This window comes from Convolutriloba macropyga, chromosome 4, assembly GCF_964194025.1.
Source record: "Convolutriloba macropyga chromosome 4, txConMacr16.3, whole genome shotgun sequence".
NCBI lineage: Eukaryota > Metazoa > Xenacoelomorpha > Acoela > Convolutidae > Convolutriloba > Convolutriloba macropyga.
Window position 1 is genome coordinate 32,596,413 of NC_134471.1, and position 24,694 is coordinate 32,621,106.

The window sequence follows — 24,694 nt, forward strand, 5'->3', positions numbered from 1 at the left end:
GTGCCCTAACAAAGCCACAAGAATTGTAACTTTCACAAAGACAAGTTTGTTTCCGTTTGGATTCAAAAAGCTATACATAAGGAAAAAAGCGTTGAAGCAGAGCTTCATTAGTAATCGAATTTATTGAAATGAACTTGTATTCATTTCTGGTCCGCCGAACAAAATCATATGATATACCTTAGAATTAGAGTGAGCAAAGGCACGCGGGTTAGGAGCAGCTCACATTAGACATCAGATTCTCAATCGGGGGAGGTACATAAGACAAAGATAGGCTAAGTTGGGGTATCAAAAATAAGCTAACCATCAAAAAAAGCGGACAACCTCTAGATAACCATTCCCCCTCAGTTCATTTAAGTTTATACACTTAAATCTACTGACTGGCTGGCGGAAGAAGAGTTATCTAGTGGGGGAACAAATATATGCCAATTGTTTTTTGAGTCATTTTGAAAACAAGGGACGGCCAAACCGTCAAACTAGATAGCATTAACCGTCCCCTCTGCGGTTCTAAGAATAAATGTTACGTATTTTGTGTGTTGTTCGGTTGTCTTATCGGTTGGGGGGACAGATAGTGGGGATTTTTTGGGTTTTTCTCTTTTTACATCTAGCAACAATCATCCGCAATCAAGGACACCCAAACCAAAGAACGACACAGCAGAAGCAAAGACCAACACCGCAAAGACAAAGACACAGCAAAGACCAACAGAGCAAAGGCAACAAGCAAAGAAAAAACAACCAATTAGTCACCAAAACCACAAACAAACGACAAAGCACAAAACAAAAGTCTTCAACAATGACAGAAAACCTCGAGAGATTGGAAAAGTCAAAAACAGCCCACCGCACCGTTGCAACCAGATTAAACAACGAAGCCAAAACAGTTACGGATAGACCTGGAAAAAATGTCAGTGAAGAGGAGCTCGTACGACTGGAATAACTCTCGACATTGTTGACAAAAAAAGTGGTACCTGTCAGACATGAATCAGAAATTTCAGAAGAAATCGAAAAATCAGAAGATTACGACGACAAGATAGGACAACAGCTTGACCTAATCAAGCGTTTTGTCATGTGCAAAAGAACCCCAGAACCCCAAAAAAGAACCGTAAAAACATCAGTGAAAGGAGACGCAAACTTCAGCACAGCATGCGACATCCTGAGGATTATATACAACAACAAACGTCTGATTTTACGAGCCGATGTTCATGCAATAGTTTCACAGAAACCGGTAAAAATTGAAAACCCAAAGGCACTTCGAGATCTAATCAAGCGTTTTGTCATGTACAAAAGAACCCCAGCCAGAACTTCAACACCACGAGTAGCAACTGGACCGTCCATCACCAACGTGAAGCTGCCGAAATTGGAATTGCCAACTTTTTGTGGAGACTACAAGGTTTGGACGTCTTGCTTTGACCAGTTCAATGCAGCAGTGACAAACGACAGTCAGACAACCGACAGTCAAAAGTTGCAGTACCTAAAAACATCAGTGAAAGGAGACGCAAACTTCAGCACAGCATGCGACATCCTGAGGATTATATACAACAACAAACATCTGATTTTACGAGCCCATGTTCATGCAATAGTTTCACAGAAGCCGAAAACAATTGAAAACCCAAAGGCACTTAGAGATCTCATAGAGACAGTCAAAGAACACAAATTAGCGCTCAGCAACCTCGGAAAGCTCAGCAACCTCGGACGATGAGGACATCTTTTTCGTGTACCTCAGGGCAGAGAAATTGCCCGCCGAAAGGAGAAAATGTTGGGAACTTTAATCACCAGGAAGAAATCCCCAACGCTCTCTATACGAAAAAATTTTGTGGAAGAAAAAACACGTGCCTTTGAAGCAGCCACACAGCAGTCAGCATCAGCTATCGATAAGAAGGCCACAAGCAGCCCACAACTTCGAAGATTTCATTCACATGTAGCCACATCAGTGACTACAACGTGTGAACTTTGCGACAAAAACGACAACATTTATCATTGCCGAAGTTTCAAAGCACTTTCAGTACAGGACCGAGCTCAGTTGATAAAGACAAAAGGACTTTGCTTCAACTGACTACGCCCTGGACATCGAAGTGAACAGTGCAACGGTTCAACTTGTAAGAAATGCAAACGAAAGCACAACAGTCTTTTGTATTTGGAAGCCAATATCAACTCCGGGACAGCTTCAACAGCACCAACAGTTACAACTAGCAACACGTCACCCCAAGAAGCACGCAATCAAGCATCGAAACAGTCAACAAAAGCAAAGCCAGCAGTCGCAGAATGAAGAAGAAGAGGAAGTATTTCTTCCCAGAGTAAAAGTTTCAGTTGACAACAACGGAACAACAACTGATATGAGAGCCATTCTAGACTCAGGATCCGAAAGCAACCTCATCACGGAAGATGCAATACAACGCCTTGGATTGAAAAAAGAAAAAGCCGACGGCCGAGTTTTTGGGCTCGGAGTTCAAGAAGTCAACAACAGCAAAGGATGAGTAAAATTGATTCTGAAGACGTAGGATGAAGACTTCATCAGCATCAGAGCAACTGTCTCAGCAAAATTGACCAGCAATCTGCCTTCGCGTCATGTAAATGTAAGCAGTTGGACAAAACTTCAGGATCTCAATCTTGCGGATCCAAACTTCAATGAGCCATCCACCGTAGAGTTGATAATTGGAGCAGGACACTATGAAGAGTTCATGACTGGAGACAACAGAATCAAGGAGCCTCAAAAGCCAATTACCTACCGCCTATCTTGTTTTGGTTGGCTCGTGATTGGACTCGAGAGCCAAATTCAAAAGAAGAGTGCTCTAGATCAGTCTTTTTTCTTTTGTTCTGAACCCGGCAGTTTACAGTGATTCTGGGAGATTGAAAAAATTCCGACAGCAACACAGTGGACATCAGAAGAACAGAAATGCAAAGATCAACTCAAAAGTACCACCCGACGCAACTCAGAGGGATGATTTGTTGCAAAACTCCCTTTCAAAGAAGACGCCAAACCCCTGGGTGACTCATACCATCAAGCTAAAAGAAAACTACGGAGCCTCATCTTCCAACTGGAGAAACAACCAGATATATACAACAGATATAGTCAGTTCATTCAGGAATTCATTCAATTTGGACACATGGAAGAAGTTCCCAGAAATAAATTTCATATGCCCGCAACAAACTGTTTCTACTTGCCACATCATTGTGTCATCAAAGACGCCAGCAGCACAACTAAACTCAGAGTCGTATTCAATGCCTCAGCTAAGTCAGCCAGCGGAGTATCTTTAAACGACCGTCTCGTGGTTGGTCCTCAACTTCAAAAGGATCTGTTTGGAATTCTGATTCGTTTTCGGTTTCATCAAGTAGCACTTTCTGCCGACATTGCCAAGATGTACCGACAAGTCCAACTTGACGATGAAGACAGGGATTTTCACAGGGTTTTATGGAAAAATCCAAATGACGCAGAACTGAAAGCATACAGAATGACAAGAGTAAACTATGGAATAGCATCATCTTCGTACCACTCAATTAGACCTCTCAAAGCCTTAGCAGACAGTTGCACCAACAGCAACCTCCGCCTTGCAATCATTATTGTCATGTATGTGGACGATTTGCTAGCAGGAGCCTCAGATGTATAGCACGCCGCTCAACTTCAGGATGAAAAAATCGCAACACTGAAAAAAGCTTGTTTTTAAGAAACAAAAATGGACATCAATCGTTTCATCAATCATTGAGCGATTGCCTTCCAGCTTCCGCAAAACTTCAGACGAAATGATAATCAACAGCGACGACTACACAGTCAAAACCTTTGGCTTAGAGTGGAGCCCTGTTCCAAATCATTTCACCTTCACAGTTAGACTGGAAAAAGAATTTCCCAACACAAAGAGGAAAATATTAGCGGAAGTCACAAAGTTGTTTGACCCACTCGGATGGTTGTCACCAACAACAATTCAGTTGAAATCCTTCTTGCAAATTGTTTCAATAGAAAAGTTGACCTGAGATGAAACCCTATTGTTAAACATCCTAAAACAATACGGAAGATTTCGACATCAACTCAGAGAACTGGAAAAGATCAAAAATGAACGACGATTTTTTGCAGCACCTTTTTCGTCATCTTTGGAGCTTCATGTGTTTTGTGACGCCCCAAGAACAGCGTATGCCGCAGTTGTCTACGTGCGAGAGCAAATGGACGACCGAGTGCACACACAAATGCTAACAGCCAAAACACGCGTTGCCCCAATCAAAACTTTATGTGTGTGTTTAGAACTCTATGCAGCACTTCTTGGAGCACAACTTTCTCCAGCAGTGGAAGAAGCCATCAATGACAGCCGTTTTCCCAACCCCAAAATCTTTGCTAGGACCGATTCACAAGTGACCCTCGCCTGGATTAAGGATATACCTAGGAAATGGAAGAATTTCGTTGCTAATCGAGTTGCCAAGATTCAGAGCATCATTCCTTCAGAAAATTAGAAGTTTGTACCAACAGAAGACAATCCAGCTGATTGCGCATAACGAGGAATTTCAACCGACAAACTTTTTAATCACCAACTTTTGTGGAAAAGACCCAATTGGTTGCATCAAGACGAGCAGTTTTGGCCTTCATTGGATGATACACCTCTCTGTAACGCCACAACTGACGCTTTAGCCGAAGTAAACTCATCAGCTCATCTATCTCTAATAACGCAGCATCAGCAGCAAGACAACAGATTATTAGATCTTATCAGCAGACAGTCGTCAATAAATCGACTTGTAAGAGTCTTCGCTTGCATCAAACCATTCACTCAACGACTACAAGCAAGAATAAAAAGAAGGTCAAGCAACAATCACAGTCAGTCGATACCTGCAATTGATCATTCGAATACGTATTAAAAACTAAAACGAAAAGCAGTTTCCGACAAAGAGCCGCACGGGAATCTTCAACTAAAGTCTTCTGACAACGAACAAGATCATCAGCATCTACAGCACACGATGAAACCCCGAGACCAATCTGTAAACAATTTCACAGAAAAATTGCTCGTAACCAACCAGCAGCAAAACCCATGCGAAGATTCGCGTTTCTCCAGTAACAACCAGGAGGCACCTCATCTGCGGAATATCTGATATCGAAGCCATTCCCAACAACCACAGCCCCTTCTTCAAAGCAGCCAAAAAGACCAATCCCTAAAGCCAAACATTCATCACCGCAGTCAAGAAGCAGAAGATTTGTGCCCACGGCCTCCTCTCTCTGTCGAGCACACAGAGTCAAAGGGAGAGCAATCTACGCAATGTTTGAATAGCCTTCAGCAAACAACCACTGAAATCCAGTCAACATCGACATACTCGGTTCCACAATCCAGCAATTTTCTTTCAACACCAGACAATCATCATGAATTGTACAGCTTTCTTAACCCAAATAAACAGCATCCACTCTTCAATGAACAACGTCTAAATGAAGCGCAACAAAAACAATACGAATCAATGGAACACAAATCACAGAACGAATCTGTTTAAAAGCTACAGTCGGATTTATCAGCAAGTTTTTCATCGCCGCCAACAAGCCTTCTATCAAGAGTAAAGAAGAAAAAGAAGCAACACATCACAGCAGAAAGACAAAGTGGTGTTTGTCATCCACTTTCCCCATCAAATCTGCGATCGGCGAGAATAGCCCTTCACAGCATCATGCAACAACTCTTTCTACCGGAATTCAGGTATATAAAAGATCAACAACAGCGGAAGACTCAACTTCAAACCTACCAGTTCAGTCATCCAGCAAGCGTATCAAGAAAAACAGTCATCTACTTAGCCTCTCCGCATTCTTCGACAAAGACAACAACGTCATCCGCGTTGATGGTCGTCTTGCATTTTCCCCGTATAGCGTGGACAAAAAGTCCACTAACCGAGTTACTCATCCAAGAAAGTCATTTGAGAAACCTTCACAGTGGACCCCAGATGACCTTTTTCATCAGTGGACCCAGATGACTTTTTCAAGAAAGTCATTCACAACTGCAAGCCCTGCATACGATTTGACGCCAAAATACGCCAACCATTAATGGGAGGTCAGCCAGCAGAACGAATAGTTGTATCTTTTGCCTTCACTGGGATGGACTATTGCGAACCGTTTTATACGAAAGATTCCTCACAGAAACTGCAAAAATCATACGCAGCTATATTCGTTTGTTTCACCACAGAGAAGATACACTTAGAGACAGTGGAAAATCTAACCAAAGAAGATTGCCTTGATACCCTCAAGAGAATCCCCGGAAGACTCGGTACTCCCCAAGTAATCTACAGTGACAATTTGACAACATTCATCGGATATCGAGGAGAACTAGAATTCAGGCGACTTCTTCGAGATGAAGAGTTCAAGGATCTCATTAACATTTTTGCGACCCAAAATCACTTTGATTGGTTTACAATACCACCCAGGACGCCACATTTTGGAGGATAGTGGGAAGCAGCTTTTAAATCTATGAAGCGCCATCTTTACAGAACGGTTGGATCGGCTAAGTTATCAACCAGTGCTTTCGCAACTCTCCTGACACAAATTTAGGCCATCCTCAATTCTCGTCCTCTAACAGATCAACCGACAACATTGATCCCCTAGCTTTAACTCCTGGACATTTCATCATCGGAAGACCCGTCACAGCTGTACCCGGGCCATCATCACCAAAGGACAACACCTTCTCACGACATTGGAGAAACATAGGCAAAATGATTCGTCAGTTCCAGAAGAAATGGAGTGTCGAATACTTATCTTCATTGCAACAGCGGAACAAATGGAGGACAGAAAACGTACAATCACCAGTGGACGATATTGTGATCATCAAAGAAGACAACAATCCCCCTATGTGTTGGCCGCTTGCTCGTATAATACAGACATTCGACGTTAATGACAACATTGTTCGTGTTGTTCAAGTGAAAACACAAACTGGAGTTTATATCAGACCAGTCAGTCGCCTCATACCCCTTCATCGAGAAGAACCAGAAGATCGTGGAGCAGAAAAAACGATTAAATTTTGAGAAACACCCGAAGGTTCTCAATTGGTTTGATCACACCTTCGACAATTCGTACCGAATCAGTTTATATGAAATTGATAGCATTTCTGACGATTTTCACAAAAAAATGGTCAGTTTCAACAAAATCATCCTCTTTGTACCCTCAACTGTACTCGCAAGATAATAACAAAGGAAGCCCACAGATGTCACAATTGAACGAGTTCGAGGAGGCCGGGAAATGTTCAAGGTCAAAAGAACTTTCAAGGTCTCAACAAAGTTGTAACCAAGAATTAACACGTGCCCTAACAAAGTCACAAGAATTGTAATTTTCACAACGACAAGTTTTTTTCCGTTTGGATCCAAAAAGCTATACATAAGCGAAAAAAGCGTTGAAGCAGAGCTTCACTAGTAATCGAATATATTTAAATGAACTTGTATTCAATAAATAATATATTTAATAAATCGCGTAAAATTATGAAAATTACACAGCAGATTGCCCACAAACAGCCACCATTTTTTACACATCCCCAATTCCGATTGAAAGAAAAGAAAAAAATGGAAAAGATTGATTGTTGTACAAAAACAATATTGAAATGCAGATATAATTCGTTTGATTTTGTAGTTAGACAAACTATTGTTTCATAATATGAAGATACAGGACTAGTATAAATGTCAAAAAAAATTAAGCTTTTAGCTTAGACATAAAAGAACAAAGTTCAAGTAGCAGGCATTTAAAACTGGGTTTTATGGATTTAAAACGTTTCTAATTCAATATCGGTTTTCGATTATTCTGTTCATATTAGACTACTCTGCTGACTGACTGCTCTTAAAAAACACTTTGAGCAGACTAAAAGAAAGGTACAATTAGCCTAGAGGGGTAAAAAAAGTTTTTACGAGAAATTTTGACTATTGTGATCTAAGCTAAAGCAAAACTATTTTTTATTTATCCAACGAAGTAAAAAAATACGTATCTGGACAAGTCCTGACCTACAATTCAAAGAGTTTTCACTGATTCAACAACATACTAGCAGTAAATTGCACCAAGAGTGGATTAACAGAAGCATTTAATTTGGCTAGAATTTACAAATCGAATTTACCGCTTCTCATTCTACTTTAAAACTAGAGTGAAAAATTTCACGCCTCAAGACCATTTGCTTTTCGTACACTTCCCGATTCGGCATGAACAAAATCATCACTTCAATTTGACTTTTAAATCATGAAATTGTGTGAACAGATTTTTAAAAAACAGCGCCCAAATGAATTTTAAATTATTCGAATTGTAAAAATAGGCCCGCTAAAATAGTCGACTGAGACGATGAGGTTGGCTATTACTAGCATCGGGCGAATTGCTCTCAGACGCCTGGCGAACTGTTGGATTCGTGGTGGTTTAGGAAAGCCAGCTTTACCTTCATTGAGGGGGTTGAGTTGAGCGTGAGACCCGGGTCGAGGTTTGGTCAAAAAATAATGTAAGATTAGCGGTGAATAGCGGTGAAAAAAATTTTTTGTAAGAATTGCGTTGAATTTTGCGGTGAAAAATTTTTTTTCAACGCATTCAACGGAATTCTTACAAAAAAGAAACTGCCGTACTAGGGTTCGAACCTCTACCTAATGCGTGTCACCAACTTCGTAATCCACTGCACCATCTGTCACTTACTTCAATGATATTTCCTGTGAATTTAAGATAAGCGTTGAAAGTAGCGCGGTGAATATTTGTAAGATTTGCAATTTTAGCGGTGAAAAAATTTTTTTCACCGCATTCTGCTGGTAGCGGTGAAAATTTTTTTTCACCACATTCTGCTGAGCGGTGAAAAATTTTTTTTTTCACCGCATCCTGCTTGTAGCGGTGAAAAATTTTCTTTCACCGCTTAAGCGCTGAAAAAAATTTTTTCACCGCTCAAAAGTTTTTTTTCACCGCATTCATCGCATTGAACGCAAATCTTACACTTTTACTCAAACTCACCGCAAATCTTACATCTTTTAGCAATTTTTAGCGGTGACACCTCGACCCGGGGGGTTTGGGTGACCAGGCGGTAATAGGTGGAAGTGATTTCGAGGGGTGAGTGTCTGGGGGTGAAGTGGGGACAGGAGAGTTGAAGGGGGACAAACTCTGTAATGGGCGGGGTACAGAGGTCGAGCATGCGGGTTACGGGTTTGAAGAAATGAAGTGGGGGGGGGTGTGAATTGGGGAAAGAGGTGAAGTGAAGAGTGATTGGTTCATAATATAAAAAATGCTCTTCACATCATGAAAGTATGTCTCGCGAACTGCTTCGCATACTTAGATACTCAAAGGCTTGTGAGCCTTCAGGCTCTGTGAAAACTTAATGCCCTCCTTATGAGGACGAAACGTCAAAAAGGTCAGACAAAAAATTGGTCGAGCGAAGAGCGGCATAAAATGGACCAGGGAACAAGGAACTAATATAATTGCTACAAACTTCGTTTGAGAGCATTTAATCTATCATAAAGGACTGTGAAACAGCCAATGATATTCGGAGAATGGATGTTAGGAAATGAACTTAATACTGACCTGACAATTTGACCCTGAGCAGGTGCACTGCTACTATCACTATCAGTTGTGGGCTCGTATGGCATACTGCTGTACATTATGTCCTTAGCTGTTCGATGCGTGTCGGGTCTGCTTTGTAAATCATCCGCGCCACCTTTTTTAACTATTCGTGTCCGTCTGCTTCTAGTAAGTAAGGATTTCCATCAACATTCTTATGTCAAACGAAAAAGTGGACCGACAAAAAAATCGGCAATACAAAAAATCGCATAGAAGGGCCAACAAGACTAAACTAATTGCTAGAAACATATTCTGAGAGCAATTAAAACATAGCCGGCAGATTGCCGGAATAGCTGCGAAAGAATAGATTTGCGTGCCGTATAATAGAGACAGAAACATATACAGATATAAGTCGAAAAAGTTATCGACGTCGCTCAAAAAGCTATGTAAAAAAATTAAACGAGAAATTAATAAAGGTTGTTAAAATTTATTGCGCAGAACTCTTTTCATTAGGGACCCTTATTAAACATATGAGTTACTTTGACCTTAAACTAACTCAAAATAATCTTAAATTTTAAAGTGCAAAAGTCATTTTATTGAGTGAGGTAAGTCACTTATGATCAAAATCTGATCACGCAAAAAACTTTTGCTAGAGAGAGAGAGAGAGAGAGAGAGAGAGAGAGAAAGGACGTCACGCGCGCAAAAGCAGTTAGTGAGAGGAAGAATTCATTCAGTAAATTTGACTTTTAAGCTTTGAGGTGTGAACATACGTAAAACGAAAAAAGAACGTCAGACGACGAAACAAAAAAACATAACAGGACAAGTCCTGAAATACAATCCAAGGAAATGAATGAAAAAAAAACAGACATAATTTACTTTACCAGGAGATCAATTGAACAATCCCAGGCAAAGACAAAATCTTTAAAGTTGAGAAACTAAAAGATTCAAACAAACTAAATTAATATTCATTGCTAAAACTCTTGAAGTTTTTAACCTGAAGGCCATAAATGACACGATTAAATGTGCTCATGAACTCACGCAAAATCCTTAAAAGTGATTAATTTGCCACTAAAGGTAGATAAACTCGAGAAATATCACAAATGCTTCAATAAAATGAGTGAAATTTTATATAAATTTTCCAAGAAAATGACTGGAAAAAAGTTCAAAACAACTTTTTGTCTCTTGAGTACTGTCCTGTAGCTCATCTGCAACATTTAAAAAGTTTCGATGGCCAGTAAAAATCGTTAAACTCATAAAATGACAAAAAAGTTCGAAAAATTTATAAAACAATCAAAAAATTTAATGAACAACCTTTAATTTAAAAAAGCTTGAATTTACAATACTAAAATTTTGTCACTAGAAACTATGCAGTAACATACCAGCAAACCCTATAGGAGTTTCCCTGGCCACTGAGGAAAATTAGTAAAATTTCAGAAATTTAAAGAAAAAAAATGCAACTCGAAAATGGCTAAAATTTTTAATAATGAAAACTTGAAACACTCAGCATTAGAAATAAAAACTTTGCAGTAACCTATTATAAGAAACTAGAGGAGATTCCTTGGCCTTTCAGGATTGAGAAACCTAAAAAAGACAAAAAAATTCAAAAACTTGAAAAAAATTGCAAATTTTATTTAAAAAAAATTGGTAAAATTGTGATATTTTAAGGTTGAAAACCAATTCATGGCCAAACAAAATTTTTCAGTAATTCAATAACAAACTCTAGATGAGGTTTCTTGCCCCCTGGTGCTGGATAACTTGAATAATCACAAAAAAAGTCAAAAGTTTTATCAAAACAAATAGAGAAAAACGTACATTAAAACGCTGAAAACCGTTCCATTAGCCCTAGAAACTAAGCAATAACCTTTTATTAAACACAAGAGCGCTGAAACAACTGAAAAACTGACAAAAATTTTCAAAAAATTTGAAAAAAATGTAAAAATTAGTATAAATTACCGTGTTTATGTTTGGAGTAGCAATATATATAGCTCTTAAAATGGCCATAAAAAGTAATTACGTCTTGCAAAAGACCTTTATCAACTTTAACAAACCTCAATTTTACAAACTTCTTTTACAGATCTTTATCAACTTTTGCAAACCTCAATACGACTTTTATCAACTTTTACAAACCTAAATTTACAAACCTCATTTTAAGCTCATAAACTCCTAAAAATGACCTTTCAACCTTGAATTACGGACTTCCCAGTAGCTTCACCACTCTAATTTTTTGATGCACTACTAAACGCGGCTAAGGGCCTCTAATGCAACTTTATGCCCGCTGAGCTTTACCTGTTTATCCCGATTTGAAAGCTCAAAGTCAGGAAAAAGGTGTGAAAACATCTTACAAAAATAAAAAGAAAGACAGAGCACCAATACAATCCAATTCTTGGATTGTAAAAAACCAAGTGCACCACAATATAGCTCCGCTCAGCATACAGCTTCGCAGCTATAGTTAACAAATACGATGTTGAGCACAATTGAATTTATAGGGTTAACGTACAAAAATATTGAAAATTTCAATGATCATATTACAAACTATGGAGAAAACAGTCATACCGAAACCCTAAACATTATTCGAAAAAATTAGTGCATTGGAAAATTAACATATTTTCCGAAAAATTTAAAAAGTTTCTTTTAAAAATTGTACAGCCTGTTTTTGCAATATTTACGTGCACGAAAGAAGACGCAAAGAAACATCATAGAACCAAATTCGTAGCGTTGCTTTTCCAGCAAGACCGTTGCAACTTGAATTCTATTCAAACAATTTTTAACACTATTAATGGTCTCTACTATCCGGGACTTGAGTCGCAGAGCTTTTCAGCGCTGAACCAGCACAATTCAAGAGTAAATCTTAATTCAGTTCTGAAACATTGCATCTCCAGAATATTTTAAGTTTCTTTATGTGAAGTATTTCTTCATTATGATTTAAATTGAGGTCATAGAGTTCGCCAGAATAAATTTATCCTGTGAACATTGAAAAATACTACTACCCCAAATTTAAGTCTGAGCAGAGTAATTTTATACTTTTGTAGCTTATAATTTAATTACTATAGTAATATACACACTATTTAAATATAAGATAGTTCGGTTCGTAGGCAATTATAAGAGAGCCCGTTTAGCTTAGCGGTTACGACTTGTTACGCAAATTAAAATTAATAAGTACGAATGGGGAAGTTCAAATCGCATATTAAGCAAACAGTGGTTGTGGCAGTTAAGCTGAACATTTTGTTTCATCAAATAAATTTTACTCACAAATTAAGACTAGCCGGTGTTATTTGGGACATGAACAGAGTAGTGGCCATCCAGAACACAGAAAGTCTCTTGTCTGATTGGGCGCTGATTTGCTCTGCAAGTTAAGCTGAACATATTACTTTTCGTGCAGTAATATCATTCGAAAATCAAGACTGGCCAGTGTAAATTTGTCAGTGTGTGTACCCCAAAATTAGGTCTCAGCAGATTGATGTCATAATTTTGCAATATATAACTAGTAATTACTATAGTAATATACTCACTATATATTTTTAAATTGGTTTGAAGGCAATTACAACAAAGCCAATCTAGCTGAGTGGTTACGACTTGCTACCCAAATTAAATGTTACAAGTATCCACGCGGAAGTTCAAATCGCATATAAATTAAACTTTGTTAGCGTGAGTTAAGCTGAACATATTATTCTTCATGAAGTAAATTTCACTCAAATTGGACTGGCCAGTGTAAATTGTGACATGAACAGAGTACTGACCATCCTAAAAAACAGAAACTCTTTAGATAGATTCAGCGCTGATTTGCTCTGCCGCCAACCTTAGGGATATTTCTTCAGTTTGAGAGCATTTCTTAAATACATATCTGTAAGGTTAAAAACTGAGGGTCAATGTACTACTAAAACGCCATTGAAGCATTTTGTCCAAAAATATGAATACCCTCGGTTTGTAAAACACCACTCCACTGTTCATCGATATTACAGAACGCCAATAAAACTATTAATAGAAAAAATCGTATCCGGGCTGCCAATCCAGAACATTTCAGTACTGATCTTAAATATTTCAAATATAATTTGTAAGACTAGTACTGAAACAGCTTATTAACATCAAAAAAGTAGGTCATTATGTCTAGAAAAAAAACAGAAACATAACCGACTAACGTCGGGCGAATTGCTCTCAAACGACCGGCGAGCGGTTGGCTTCGTCAGTAGCTAGCCACGGGGGGGGGGGGGGGGGGTGCACTGGGGGCTGATGGGGGCAACACTGGAGTGGGGGGGGCAACAGCGCGGTGGGGATGGGGGTCAACGGGGGGGGGTCTCAACCTCTCAGAACCGCCCTTCACACCATAAGTATGAGTATAAGTCTCCAAAACAGTTTGAGCTGAAACAGAGCTGAAAGGCTCTAAGAGCACTTAATGCCCGCTGGGCGCTACCTGTTTATCCCGTTTTTGAGGACGAAAAGTCAAAAGCGTCAGACGAAAAATCGGTCAAGCGAAAAATCGCATAAAAAAAAAAGACCAACAGGACTAATATAATTGCTACAAACTTCGTTTGAGAGCAATTAACAAGTATTCAAATTGTTCAGAGTAATTTACTAGTGAAAACAGTACAATGAAATCTTCGAAAACTAAAAAACTGCCTTAGTAGGACAGAAGAACATGCAAAATGTTTGCAAAAAGCATGCATTTTGTAAACACACATTTCCAGTTATCAGCAGAAAACGGACTGCATATTGCTACAGATACTGATACTAGACACTGGAACGGAACGCTGGGGCCGCGTTTGTGGCGCGTTCGGTGTGCGCTTGGGTTTCCTCTGGTTTGCAACGTGAAGCGTTTGTTCTCAAAACCAGAACAGTTTTATTCTTGACCTATATTCTGGATCAATTAACTTGTGTGTTCACGGTATGCCGTGTCACTTACCAGATGTAATCACAATCTCCCGGGTAACTTAGCAGGTATTTTCACGATCTCCGGGTCGCATAGCAGGTGTATTCACGATGTTCTAGTTGATCAACAGTTGTTCACTTGATCTCCAGGGTAACTTAGAAGATGTATTTACGATCTCCAGGTTCACTTAGCAGGTGCATTCATGATATCCAGTGTCACTTGACAAGTGTTCTTGCGATCTTCGGGTCACTTAGAAGGTGTATTCGCGGTCCCCATTTTCACTTAGCAGATAAGTTCACCAACTTCTGGGCCATTTTTCAGTTGTTCTCAGTGTCTTCAGAATCACATAGCAGGTATGTTTACGATCTCCCGGGTTACTTAACAGGTGTGTTCACCATCTCCCTGGTCAATTAACAGGTGTATTCACGATCTTTCGGTTCACTTATCAAGCGTTCCTTTGATCTTCCGGGTCACTTAGAAGGCGTAATCACGGTCTCCAGGGTCACGTAACAATTGTATTCTCGATTTCCCGTGTCAATTAGGAAGTCTATTGAGTATCCACAGGGTCATTTTACATGTGTATTCTCGATCATCCCGATCACTTAACAGATATATTCCCGATCTCCCCTGTCAATTAGCAGGCGTGTTCAAGAACTCTCGGGCCACTTATCGGTTGTTCTCACGGCCTCGTGGATCACTTAGCAGGTGTACTCACGATCCCCAGGGTCACTTAACAGGTATTCTCGCTGACTGTCGTGTCACATAGCAGGTGTATTCATGGTCTCCCGGTTCACTTAACATGTGTTCTAACTATCATCAGGTCATTTAGAAGGTGTACTTGCGATCTCCAAGGTCACTTAACATATGTAGACCGGATCTCTCGGGTCTCTTAGCAGGCGTGTTCACGAACTCCCGGGACACTTACCAGGTGTTCATGCTGCATCCCGGGTCACTTAGAAGGTTTATTCACGATCTCAAGGCTCACTTAACAAGTGTATTCACGATCTCCAGGCTCACTTAACAAGTGTATTCACGATCTCCCGAGTCAAATAGCACGTATTGTCACGATCTCCCTGGTCATATAAGATGTGTATTTAGGATCTCCCGGCTCATTTAGCAGGCGTTTCCGCAATCTCCCCTGTCCCTTAACTGGTGTATTTGCGGTCTCCTGGGTGACCTAGCTGGTATCTTTGCGATCTGCTGGGATAAGCTTAGCAAGTGACTTTCATCAGATCATCTCAAAAAATGGGATTAGCTATTTTCAAAAGAAATTAATTTGTTTTCAGTAAAAAAAAGTTTTGCTAATCGAAGTTTTTATTTGAAAACAGAACAAATTTTCTATATTGTAACCCTGATAAGATATCATGATTAACGCCAGCCATGAACTTTGATAACCGCAAAAACTGACAATCTCTGCGGTTGTCTTCTTTATAAAAGTTCTCAAACCAAAGTATAATTTTCTATGCTGTTAACTAAAGAAACTAAGCCAACACGCTGTTCAATTGTTATTTCAAAAGTTATCATTGCTTACAGAGAGCAAATAATGCTTATATTAGTATTTTAAAATTTTCTGAAAGTATTAAACTCGTTAAAATGTTCAATTGATTCCTGATGTGGTCCAGCATACCATTGGGAGCAACCAAATTCTGTAAAACTGAAGCACCATAGGCATCTTACATTCTCCAGTCAGTTCTTGACATAGCTGGCCGATTGCCAGAAAACAGCGTCAATAGAATCTTCGTAAATCTGTAGTCTCAAAAAACAGTAAAAAACAGACCAAACAAATTCGTCTTTTCATTGAAGGCTGATATGTTAATTTTTGATTAAAAATCTGTATAAGTTTTTGCTGCCCCTATTAGCTGCTCTCTAATAACCTTCATTTAGAGTGACACACACTCATTTTACATTATCTCTTTGAATTAAGTAAACAAAAGTCAATTTCAATGTGAGGAATTCTTTTTTGTGAGTGAAGTAAGTCCAGTGTGACCAAAAATTTAATGACGCAAATGAACAAAAAAACTCGCTCCACTAAAAGCGAAAAATGACGTTAAGCACACACTCCAGTTGAAATTGCATGGACGAATGAACAAAAAGCAGCTTGAATCATGAAAAATTGAGCTTTTATAAACAACATTGACTAAAAAACTGGAAAAATTTAATAATTTTTTTTAATATTACAAAAGCAAATTAAACCAAAAAAAATTCTTTTCAGTCAATATTTTATCCAGATACTCACAAAACAATAGGCAAGTCATAAAGATAGGCTAAGAAACTTGTCTAAAGAACAGAAAAGGAAAAAATGCAAAAATTAAGAAAACTAGTTCAAATATTCGCCATTTTTCGTCATTTTTCTCAACAAAAAAGGCTTCATATCCACAAAAATGTAATCACTTGTAAACTAAAAATTGCCCAAATATTATGGATTTTTTAAGGCCCATTTGAGACAGCAGAACAAAACAATAGTAAACAAAGCTGGCAGATTGCCAGAAAAAAGCCGCAATAGCATCGAGATCTGCGGTCTCAAAAAAAACAGTAAAAAAAGGAAGACCGAAAGAATATATTCTTTTCATATAAGGCTGAGAGATTATATTTTGATTAAGAATCTGTATAATTTTTTGCTGCCTTTATTAGCTGCTCTCAAATAACCTTCATTTAGAGTGACACACATTCACTTGACCTTATCTCTTTGAATTAAAGTAAATTAAAAACTCAATTCGAAAGTGAGGAGGTCATTTTTGAGAATAAGGTAATTCAAGTGTGACCAGAAACTTAATCACGTGAATGAACAAAAAAACTCGCTCCACTTAGGGCGAAAAAAGACGTCACACACGCACTTCAGTTGTAATTGCATGGACGAATGAACAAAAAGCAGATTTGAAATGGTTGTGACGTCATATGGTCGTAACAAAAATTGCGATAACAAATATCGTAAAAATTAAAAAAAACCAAGAGAAGGCCAATAATAGCCCCAGCTATCGCTGTGCGGCTATTATAAAAATCGTAAAAATTTCATATAAATTTGCAGAAGCCTTCAAACCACTACCAAAACCAGCCTAAAATTAGGAAAAAATGATAACCAAACCTCTTAACCAAAAAAATTGAAAGTGAACTGCTTTAAAATGTCGCACGTGAACAAAAATTTTTGCTCGCTTACAGAATTTTTTTCACACCTCAATTTCTCACTCTCTAGAAAACAGCGATATGAACAAAGAACCACTCTCTTTTCGCTCAACACTTCATTTTGTTCGGCAACAAAATCACACCTAATTTTTTCACGTGTTTCATTTCTCGCTTCAAAACTCACTCCAATGAAATTGATTTAAGAAAAGGACTTCTCCAATACTCCTCTTCGAGTCGTAAAAAGACAGCGCCCCAAAAGAAACCAAGAGAAGGCCAATAATAGCCCCGGCTATCGCTGTGCGGCTATTAATAATTCAGATATGTTTTTTGATAGATACATAGCTAACTCTGAATGTAACTTCGTCGCTTTTTTTAACAATTTCTCTCACTAGGTAGCAACATCAGATTTCGGCAATTGCAAGTTTTAAATCAGCTTACAGTATGTTTATTCGAAAAGATATGAGAAACAGAACCAAATTCGCAACTACTCAAAGTAAAACAAACTTCTTCACGAAGAAATTATTTCAACTGAGTTGTTATTGTTTCACCATGGACTCAACACGTGGTTTGTGACGTAATCAAAACAATACATAGGGGAAAAACGAAAGAAAAGAAAAAAAACAAAAAGTCAGGTGGTCTCAAATTTAAAGAATATCCCAAAAGTAACCACAGCAAATGTTCGCTATGGCAACCTAATGATACTGCTGGTACTCTCAAAAATGGGGTTTTTAGATGTTTGGTGAAATGTTTGAATTTTTTGGGCTTAGATTTTTGAAAAACACCAGCATAGGTCCTGCTGCAGCTTTTTATTCGTTTAATCTGTTGAATATTTTGTTTGCTTTATATTTAAGAATTTTTTATTTGATTTTATTCTTATCTCGCTCACAGTTTCAGTTAATACATTTTTTATTCATTCAGCAAATTTATAAAAATAGGTTCTAGTTGGAAAATCCAATGCGAAAGAGAGGCATAAACCAATAAAACCCCAAAAACTAAAGATCAATGTTAAAACACTTAGTTCGTTAAGTTATCAAAATTCCTTAGAGTACGTTGCTGACTGGTATTAGTATCAAGCGTTTGTTCTCCAATTTAGAGGTTGAATTAGCCATATATTTATCTGATCTAATGAATCTGTCGAAGAAAGCACTTTTTGAAATCTTTTTAAAAAGATAAGATTTCTTGATTTTTCCTCATGTGTACAACAGCTTCAGTCACAACAGCCGTCAGTGGAGTCAACTATTTGCCGGCACAATTATGCGGCGCTTTTTGTATTCTTGTCAAGTTCTCTATTAGTGAATTTTTCTATTGTATTCAGTCTCATGGAACCTGAAAATAACCTTTTAATTTGATTGTTATTAATTTTAGTTCTTTTTGATTGTACTCGTTATTTTACCTTAGAGAATAGCTTTTGGAGTAAAGTTTTTGAGTTTAATTTTTTCTACAGGTTTAAATTTTGGGATCGGACAGTTTAATTTTTATACGACATTTTTTAAAATGAGAAATCGATATTTCATGAAACAATGCAAAAAAAATCATCTGAGGCTGATAAAACAGTTGACCGCAGCAGTGTAGTCAATCATTAACCGAGGTAAGTCACGTCTGACCATATACTTAATCACGAGAAAGATTAAAATACTCGCTCCACAAAGGTTGAGAATTGACGTCTCCCTCGCACTTTGAACTAATTAACAAAAGGCAGATTTCGTTCTAAAAATGTTGACGACGAAATCGAAAAATATAGCTGGAGTCGTCTTTGTGAAAAAATTACCTTTTAAATCAACTAGTTCCTTGTAAAGTCACTACTAAAAGCAAAACAAAAATATAAAAAAATAAAGATAGACCATAAAAACAACTGAACTAAGAGAATACATTTCTCCTATATATAAAACAAGCCAAACTTTTTTGTAGGCAGTTGAAAACATCAAAGAACGCGAGAAGCAGAAGTAAAGCCATGTTTAGCTCCCAAAATTATAATTTAAAGGACAAAATTGAATACTGAAAGAAATTGCCAAAAATTGTTATAAAAATTATCAATTTTCGAAATTATTATCAATATATTATCAATCGAAACAACATTTTACAATATGAAACAGTAATCATTGGGCAACCAAAAAATTTGTTTCGCTTTAACTGCAAACATTAGTTCACGCTTTAATACACAATGAGGATGATCAATCCAGAAGAGGTTCAAAAAATTATACAAATCGAAATTACTCATGAAAAAGGGTAAAAAGGCAGATTATTGAAACGCAAACTTTCGTATGTCACCAAAAACCAAGCACTGAAAACAATCGCAAGAAACGAGTGTTGTTCAAAATTTGTAAACATGGAGCTAGCAAAAGTTCAGTGTCATATGACGTTGAATAGAATAAATTGCAAAAAAAAATTAAAAATCAGAGAAAAAAAATTATTAGTTCAAACCGATAGTTTTCACATTAAAAAAGCAGCGCTAGAAAAAAATAGGCCGTAGAAGAATTTTAGAAAGAAACTTGCTAAAATGTGGAGAATACATACAGTGTGTAAAAGATAAATAAACTAATTCGCAATATCTGAAAAATCTAAAAACTGAAATGGAAATTCTAATTAAAATCAAAAGAAAAAATGAGGTTAAAAACTTGGATTTTTTCGTTATTAAGCATCAATGTTTAAAAACATTTAATAGCCAATTCGCTTTCTCAGTGAGAAATGATATCAGCTTAAACTTTTAACTGGGTTTTCAAGAGTTATCACAAAAAATAATTCAATTGGCAACAAAACGAAACCAAATCCCCGATGTTACACCAAAAGGCTTTTTCAGGTAGATAAACTCGAACTACAAACAAAACATTTAAAAAATTTTGTCTAATATTGCAACAATTGGATTAGTAGGTGAACACTTTCATGAAGCAGAAACACCTCAGGTCAAAAAGAGGCATCCAATTCAGGAATTATCAATAAGACGTTGACATTTTTACTGATTTGTTAAATTAATCCAATCCAAAGCCAAAAATGAAATACTTTAGAAAACATAACCGATTAACGTCGAGTGAATTGCTCTCAAACGACCGGAGAGAGGTTTGTTTCGTCAGTACCTAGCCACAGTTTAGTGAGGTTAGCTTTTTCTTGATTGAAGGGGCGTCAGTTTAGGGTGATAGACGATGACCTCGCGCCACATAACAGCCGCTGAAGTGCAGCATCAGCAAAAGAGTCAATGAGAGAGAGAGAAAGAGAGAGAGAAAGATTGCGAAATCAAACTTGAAGGAGAAAGAGAAGGAAGGAGACAGCAACCAACACAGTGAGAGGGAACTAGGAATTTCTTCCATGATGAGATTCGGCACTAAAACTTCAAGTTTTCTAGCTTTGTTAGTAACTAAATCATATAGAAAAAAAACTCAAAGTGCAAAATTCAGAAGAAAAGTTTTAACATATCGCAGTGAAGAAAATTTTCAAAAACCTTTTATGACTTTGGATTTTTGTGATGTAACCCATCTGCAAGTCTTAAAAAGCTTCGTTGGCCAGTAATGATCTCGTTAAACTCAGAAAAGGACAAAAATATTCAAAAATTTTAAAAAAACAGCAAATTTTAACAACAACTTACAATAAAATTTGTGCTATTATTATCTTCAGAACACCATTGCATTGTCTCAATATACTTTTCAGAATCCCTACTTCAAGCCTTAAACAGTTTCGCTGACCCATTAAGATCCATACGCTTGGAACATGATAAAAACTTTTCAAATTTTTTTTAAATTGCTAAAATTCGAGTCATTAACATTATGATAACCATTCCATTAACTCTGGAAACAAAGCAACAGCTTACTTTCAAACCTGGGAGGAGATCCCTGGTGAACGAAAAAAATAAAAAAAATAAAAAGTATTCAAAAAACTTAAATTTTTTTAAAAAAATTTGCTGGAATTCGTGAAAAACAAAACAATGCATCTGAAAAACTATGTATTAACATATTACCAACGCCTAGAGGAGGTTTCTTGCCTCTTGAGGATGGAACAACAAAAAAAAAGAGAAACAATTTCAAAAACATGAAGATTGCCAAAATTTTTTTCAAAAAATGCTAAAAGTAGTGAGGTTAAAATCTTTAAAAACACTCCATTGCATCTAGAAACTGTACAGTAGCTTGTTATCAAAAACTAGAGGAGGCTCCTATATAAACCTATAAAATGACAAAAACTTTCAAAAAACTTGAAAAAAATTGCAATTTTTATTAAAAAAAAAGTCGAAAAATTTTGTGATATTAAAAATTTGAGAACTATTATTTGGCCAATAAAAATTTTCCAGTAACGTATCAACCAAGCCTATAGAAGGTTTCCTGCTTCCTGGGGCTGGTAAAACTTCGACAATGACAATAAAATTTAAAAAATTAGAAAAAAAACAAGTTTTATCAAACAACTGCTAAAATTCGTGATGTTAAAACGATGAAATCCTCTCCATTATCATTAGAAACTATGCAGCAACCTATTATCAAACCCCTAAAAGGGTTTTGTGAATCCTGAGGCTGAAAAAATTTGAATAAGGACAACAAATGTTCAAAAGTTTTTAAAAAATGCTCTTTTTGTCAAAAAAATGCTATAATTCATTATGCTAAAATTTTGAAAAACATTTCATTACATCTGAAAACTATACAGTAACCTATCAACAAACCTCAGATGAGGCTCCTTGGCTCTTGAGGCTGGATAAACCTATAAAACAATAAATTTTCAAAAACCTTGAAAAAATTTGCAAGTTTTCTCCAAAAAAATGCAAAAATTCGCAATGTTGAAATGTTCAAACCATACTAATAACACTAGAAACTATGCATTAACCTATTACAAAACCCTAGAGTAGGTTGCGTGATATCTAGGGCTTTTAAAACTCAAAAAATGACGAAAATTTTTAAAATTTTGAAAAAAAATTGTCAAAAAATTTGTATAATATTGCGTGTTTTCAGCGAGCGGTTGTTCCTCAGTACCTAGCTGGAGGCTGATAGGGAGGGGGTGGGGTTGGGCAGCTGAGGGGTTGGGGTGGGTGCAGTTGTGGGGGTTGTCAACATTGAGGGTGTCTTCAACCTCTAAGAACCGCCTTTCTCACCATAAATATAAGTCTCCAAAGCAGTTTGAGCTGAAACAGAGCTGAAAAGCTCTAAGAGCACTTAATGCCCGCTGGGCGCTACCTGTTCATCCCATTTTGACGACGAAAAGTCAAAAGCGTCAGACAAAAAATTGGTCAAGCGTAAAATCGCGTTAAAAAAAGAGAGCCGGTAGAATACTGGAAACGACTCGAATCGTCGTGCATTATATTCTCTGACCTAACCTTACCAAAATCAGAAAATCAAAATAGACAAGAGAAAAAAAACAAAAGTAGCCCAACATGCCACATTAAAGTGCTTTAAAAATGCCGACAACTTTTTAGGTGCTGGGGGGAGCTAGGTGGGGTGGGTGGGCAGATAGCTTGGGCAGGTGGGTAGTGCTACTAGGGTAGTTGGGGGGGGGGGGGTGTGGGGTAGGTGGGAGTATCCAAGTGAAGGGAGGGGTAGGGGTATGTGGGGGGGGTAAGTTGGGGGGGTTGTGGAAGAGTGGGAGTTGGAATAGGTGGTGGGGGGGTTGTGCGGTGTAGATTAGATAATTAGGGGTGACGTATATAGGAGCAAAAAATCTCGAAAAGACCTCTTCACTTTGAACATTACCAGCGGTTCCTAATTACTATGCATTACAAACGAAGCTACTGTTTAAGTCCAAGGTTCGAAAACAGAAGTCAACAATCAAAAACGGAGGTAAATGCTCCACAGAAAGAAGTCAAAATACAAGACATGAACAAAGTTGCTTTTTGCTAAAAAAAACTGTAGAATCTCAATACTCCTCTTCGAATCGTAGAAAAGACCAACAGGACTAATATAAATGCTACAAACTTTGTTTGAGAGCAGTTAAAAAGCCAAAAATTGACAAAAAAGGAGAAAAATGGGCCAATTTTTCCCTTGAAACGCATAATTCACTTTCAGAAACTTTTTGGTATCGATTTCAGATGGTCGGGTTTTCAAGCGGCATCGATCAAAAAAAAAACCAAGTTAAAATTTAAAAAGTTTAGGCCAAATGCTCGAAAGCATGGCTCAAAAGTGTCATCTATATGTCAATCTCTCGAAAACTCTTTTCAAAGTCATAAGTCGTTCATTGAACGCAGCGCATGAACAAAAAACTTCTCTCGCTCAGAAAAAGTTACATTACACGGCAATTTTACTCAGTTTCTTTTTTTGGTCAAAATGCCGCCTGAGCAAATATTCCTCCGGGTAAAAAAAACTTTAGAGAACCAATACTCCTCGAGTCGTAAAAACCATGAGAAGGCAAAATTTAGCACCTGCTATCGCTGTGCGGCTATTAAAACATAGCCGACAGATGGCCAGAATAGCTGCGAAATGCGAAAAGATGGACCTGCGTGCCATATAATAGAGATAGAAACAGACACAGATCTAAATTGAAAAAATCGACGCAGCTCAAAAAACTAGGCTAAAAAACATTCAGCGATAAACTAAAAAAGCTTGTTAAAATTCATTCCACAGACGCCGTATATTAGGAAAATTTACTGCATATAGGAGTTCCTATGATAAATTCAAATTAAACTTAACTTTTAAAGTGCAAAAGTCATTTTATTGAGTGAGGTACGTCACGTATGATTAAAATCTAATCACGCAAATAACCTAAAAAAATTGCTAAAGCGAGTGAGAAATGACGTCACGCGCGCAAATGCCGTTAGTGAGAGGAAAAAGTCATTCAGAAAATTTGACATTTTCAGCTTTTCTGAGTGAACAAATGTAAAACAATAAAAGAGCGTCGGACGACGAAACAAAAAACAAAGCCGGAAGAACTCCAGAAGCGACTCGAAGCGTCAAAACTTCACTTACAAAACCGTAATTGCAGCGGAAGCCACTACCTTTTGTATTAGACCCTTAACTTACTACCTCTCCAGGTCTGCTCTGAAAATTGGTGAAACTTGAACCACTGTCACCAAGAGAAACAAAACGCAGCAAAATTCTATATTATTAAAAACGTTTGGTAGCGTTAAAAAAATCCGAAATAATTAAGGTGCTCAAATACCTGATAGTCTGAAAAAGCTGACAAGGTTATCAATTGCCCTCAATTAATTCATGATTCTAATCTGAAAACGATCGCGAAAGCAAACGGGAGATAAAAATCTAAGAAAATAAGTTAAATATTTTCAAAAAAGAAAGCTCAAATTTAAGAGCCAGAAAAAACCTGTAATTCAACTTCTAACCACTGCAGTTCAAACAAAAACAACACAAACCTGATCC

At 37.5% G+C, this 24,694-nt stretch overlaps 1 protein-coding gene across 1 annotated transcript in view; it reads right to left on the bottom strand.

The window, feature by feature from the left end:
* LOC142338395 (uncharacterized) overlaps window positions 1–24,694 on the bottom strand; it is a 239,615-nt gene that overhangs the window by 87,437 nt on the left and 127,484 nt on the right. Inside the window, exon 11 of the mRNA XM_075388151.1 lies at window positions 9,461–9,622. Within this exon, the coding sequence (XP_075244266.1) occupies window positions 9,461–9,622 (162 nt within the window). The remainder of the gene's footprint in view (window positions 1–9,460; window positions 9,623–24,694) is intronic.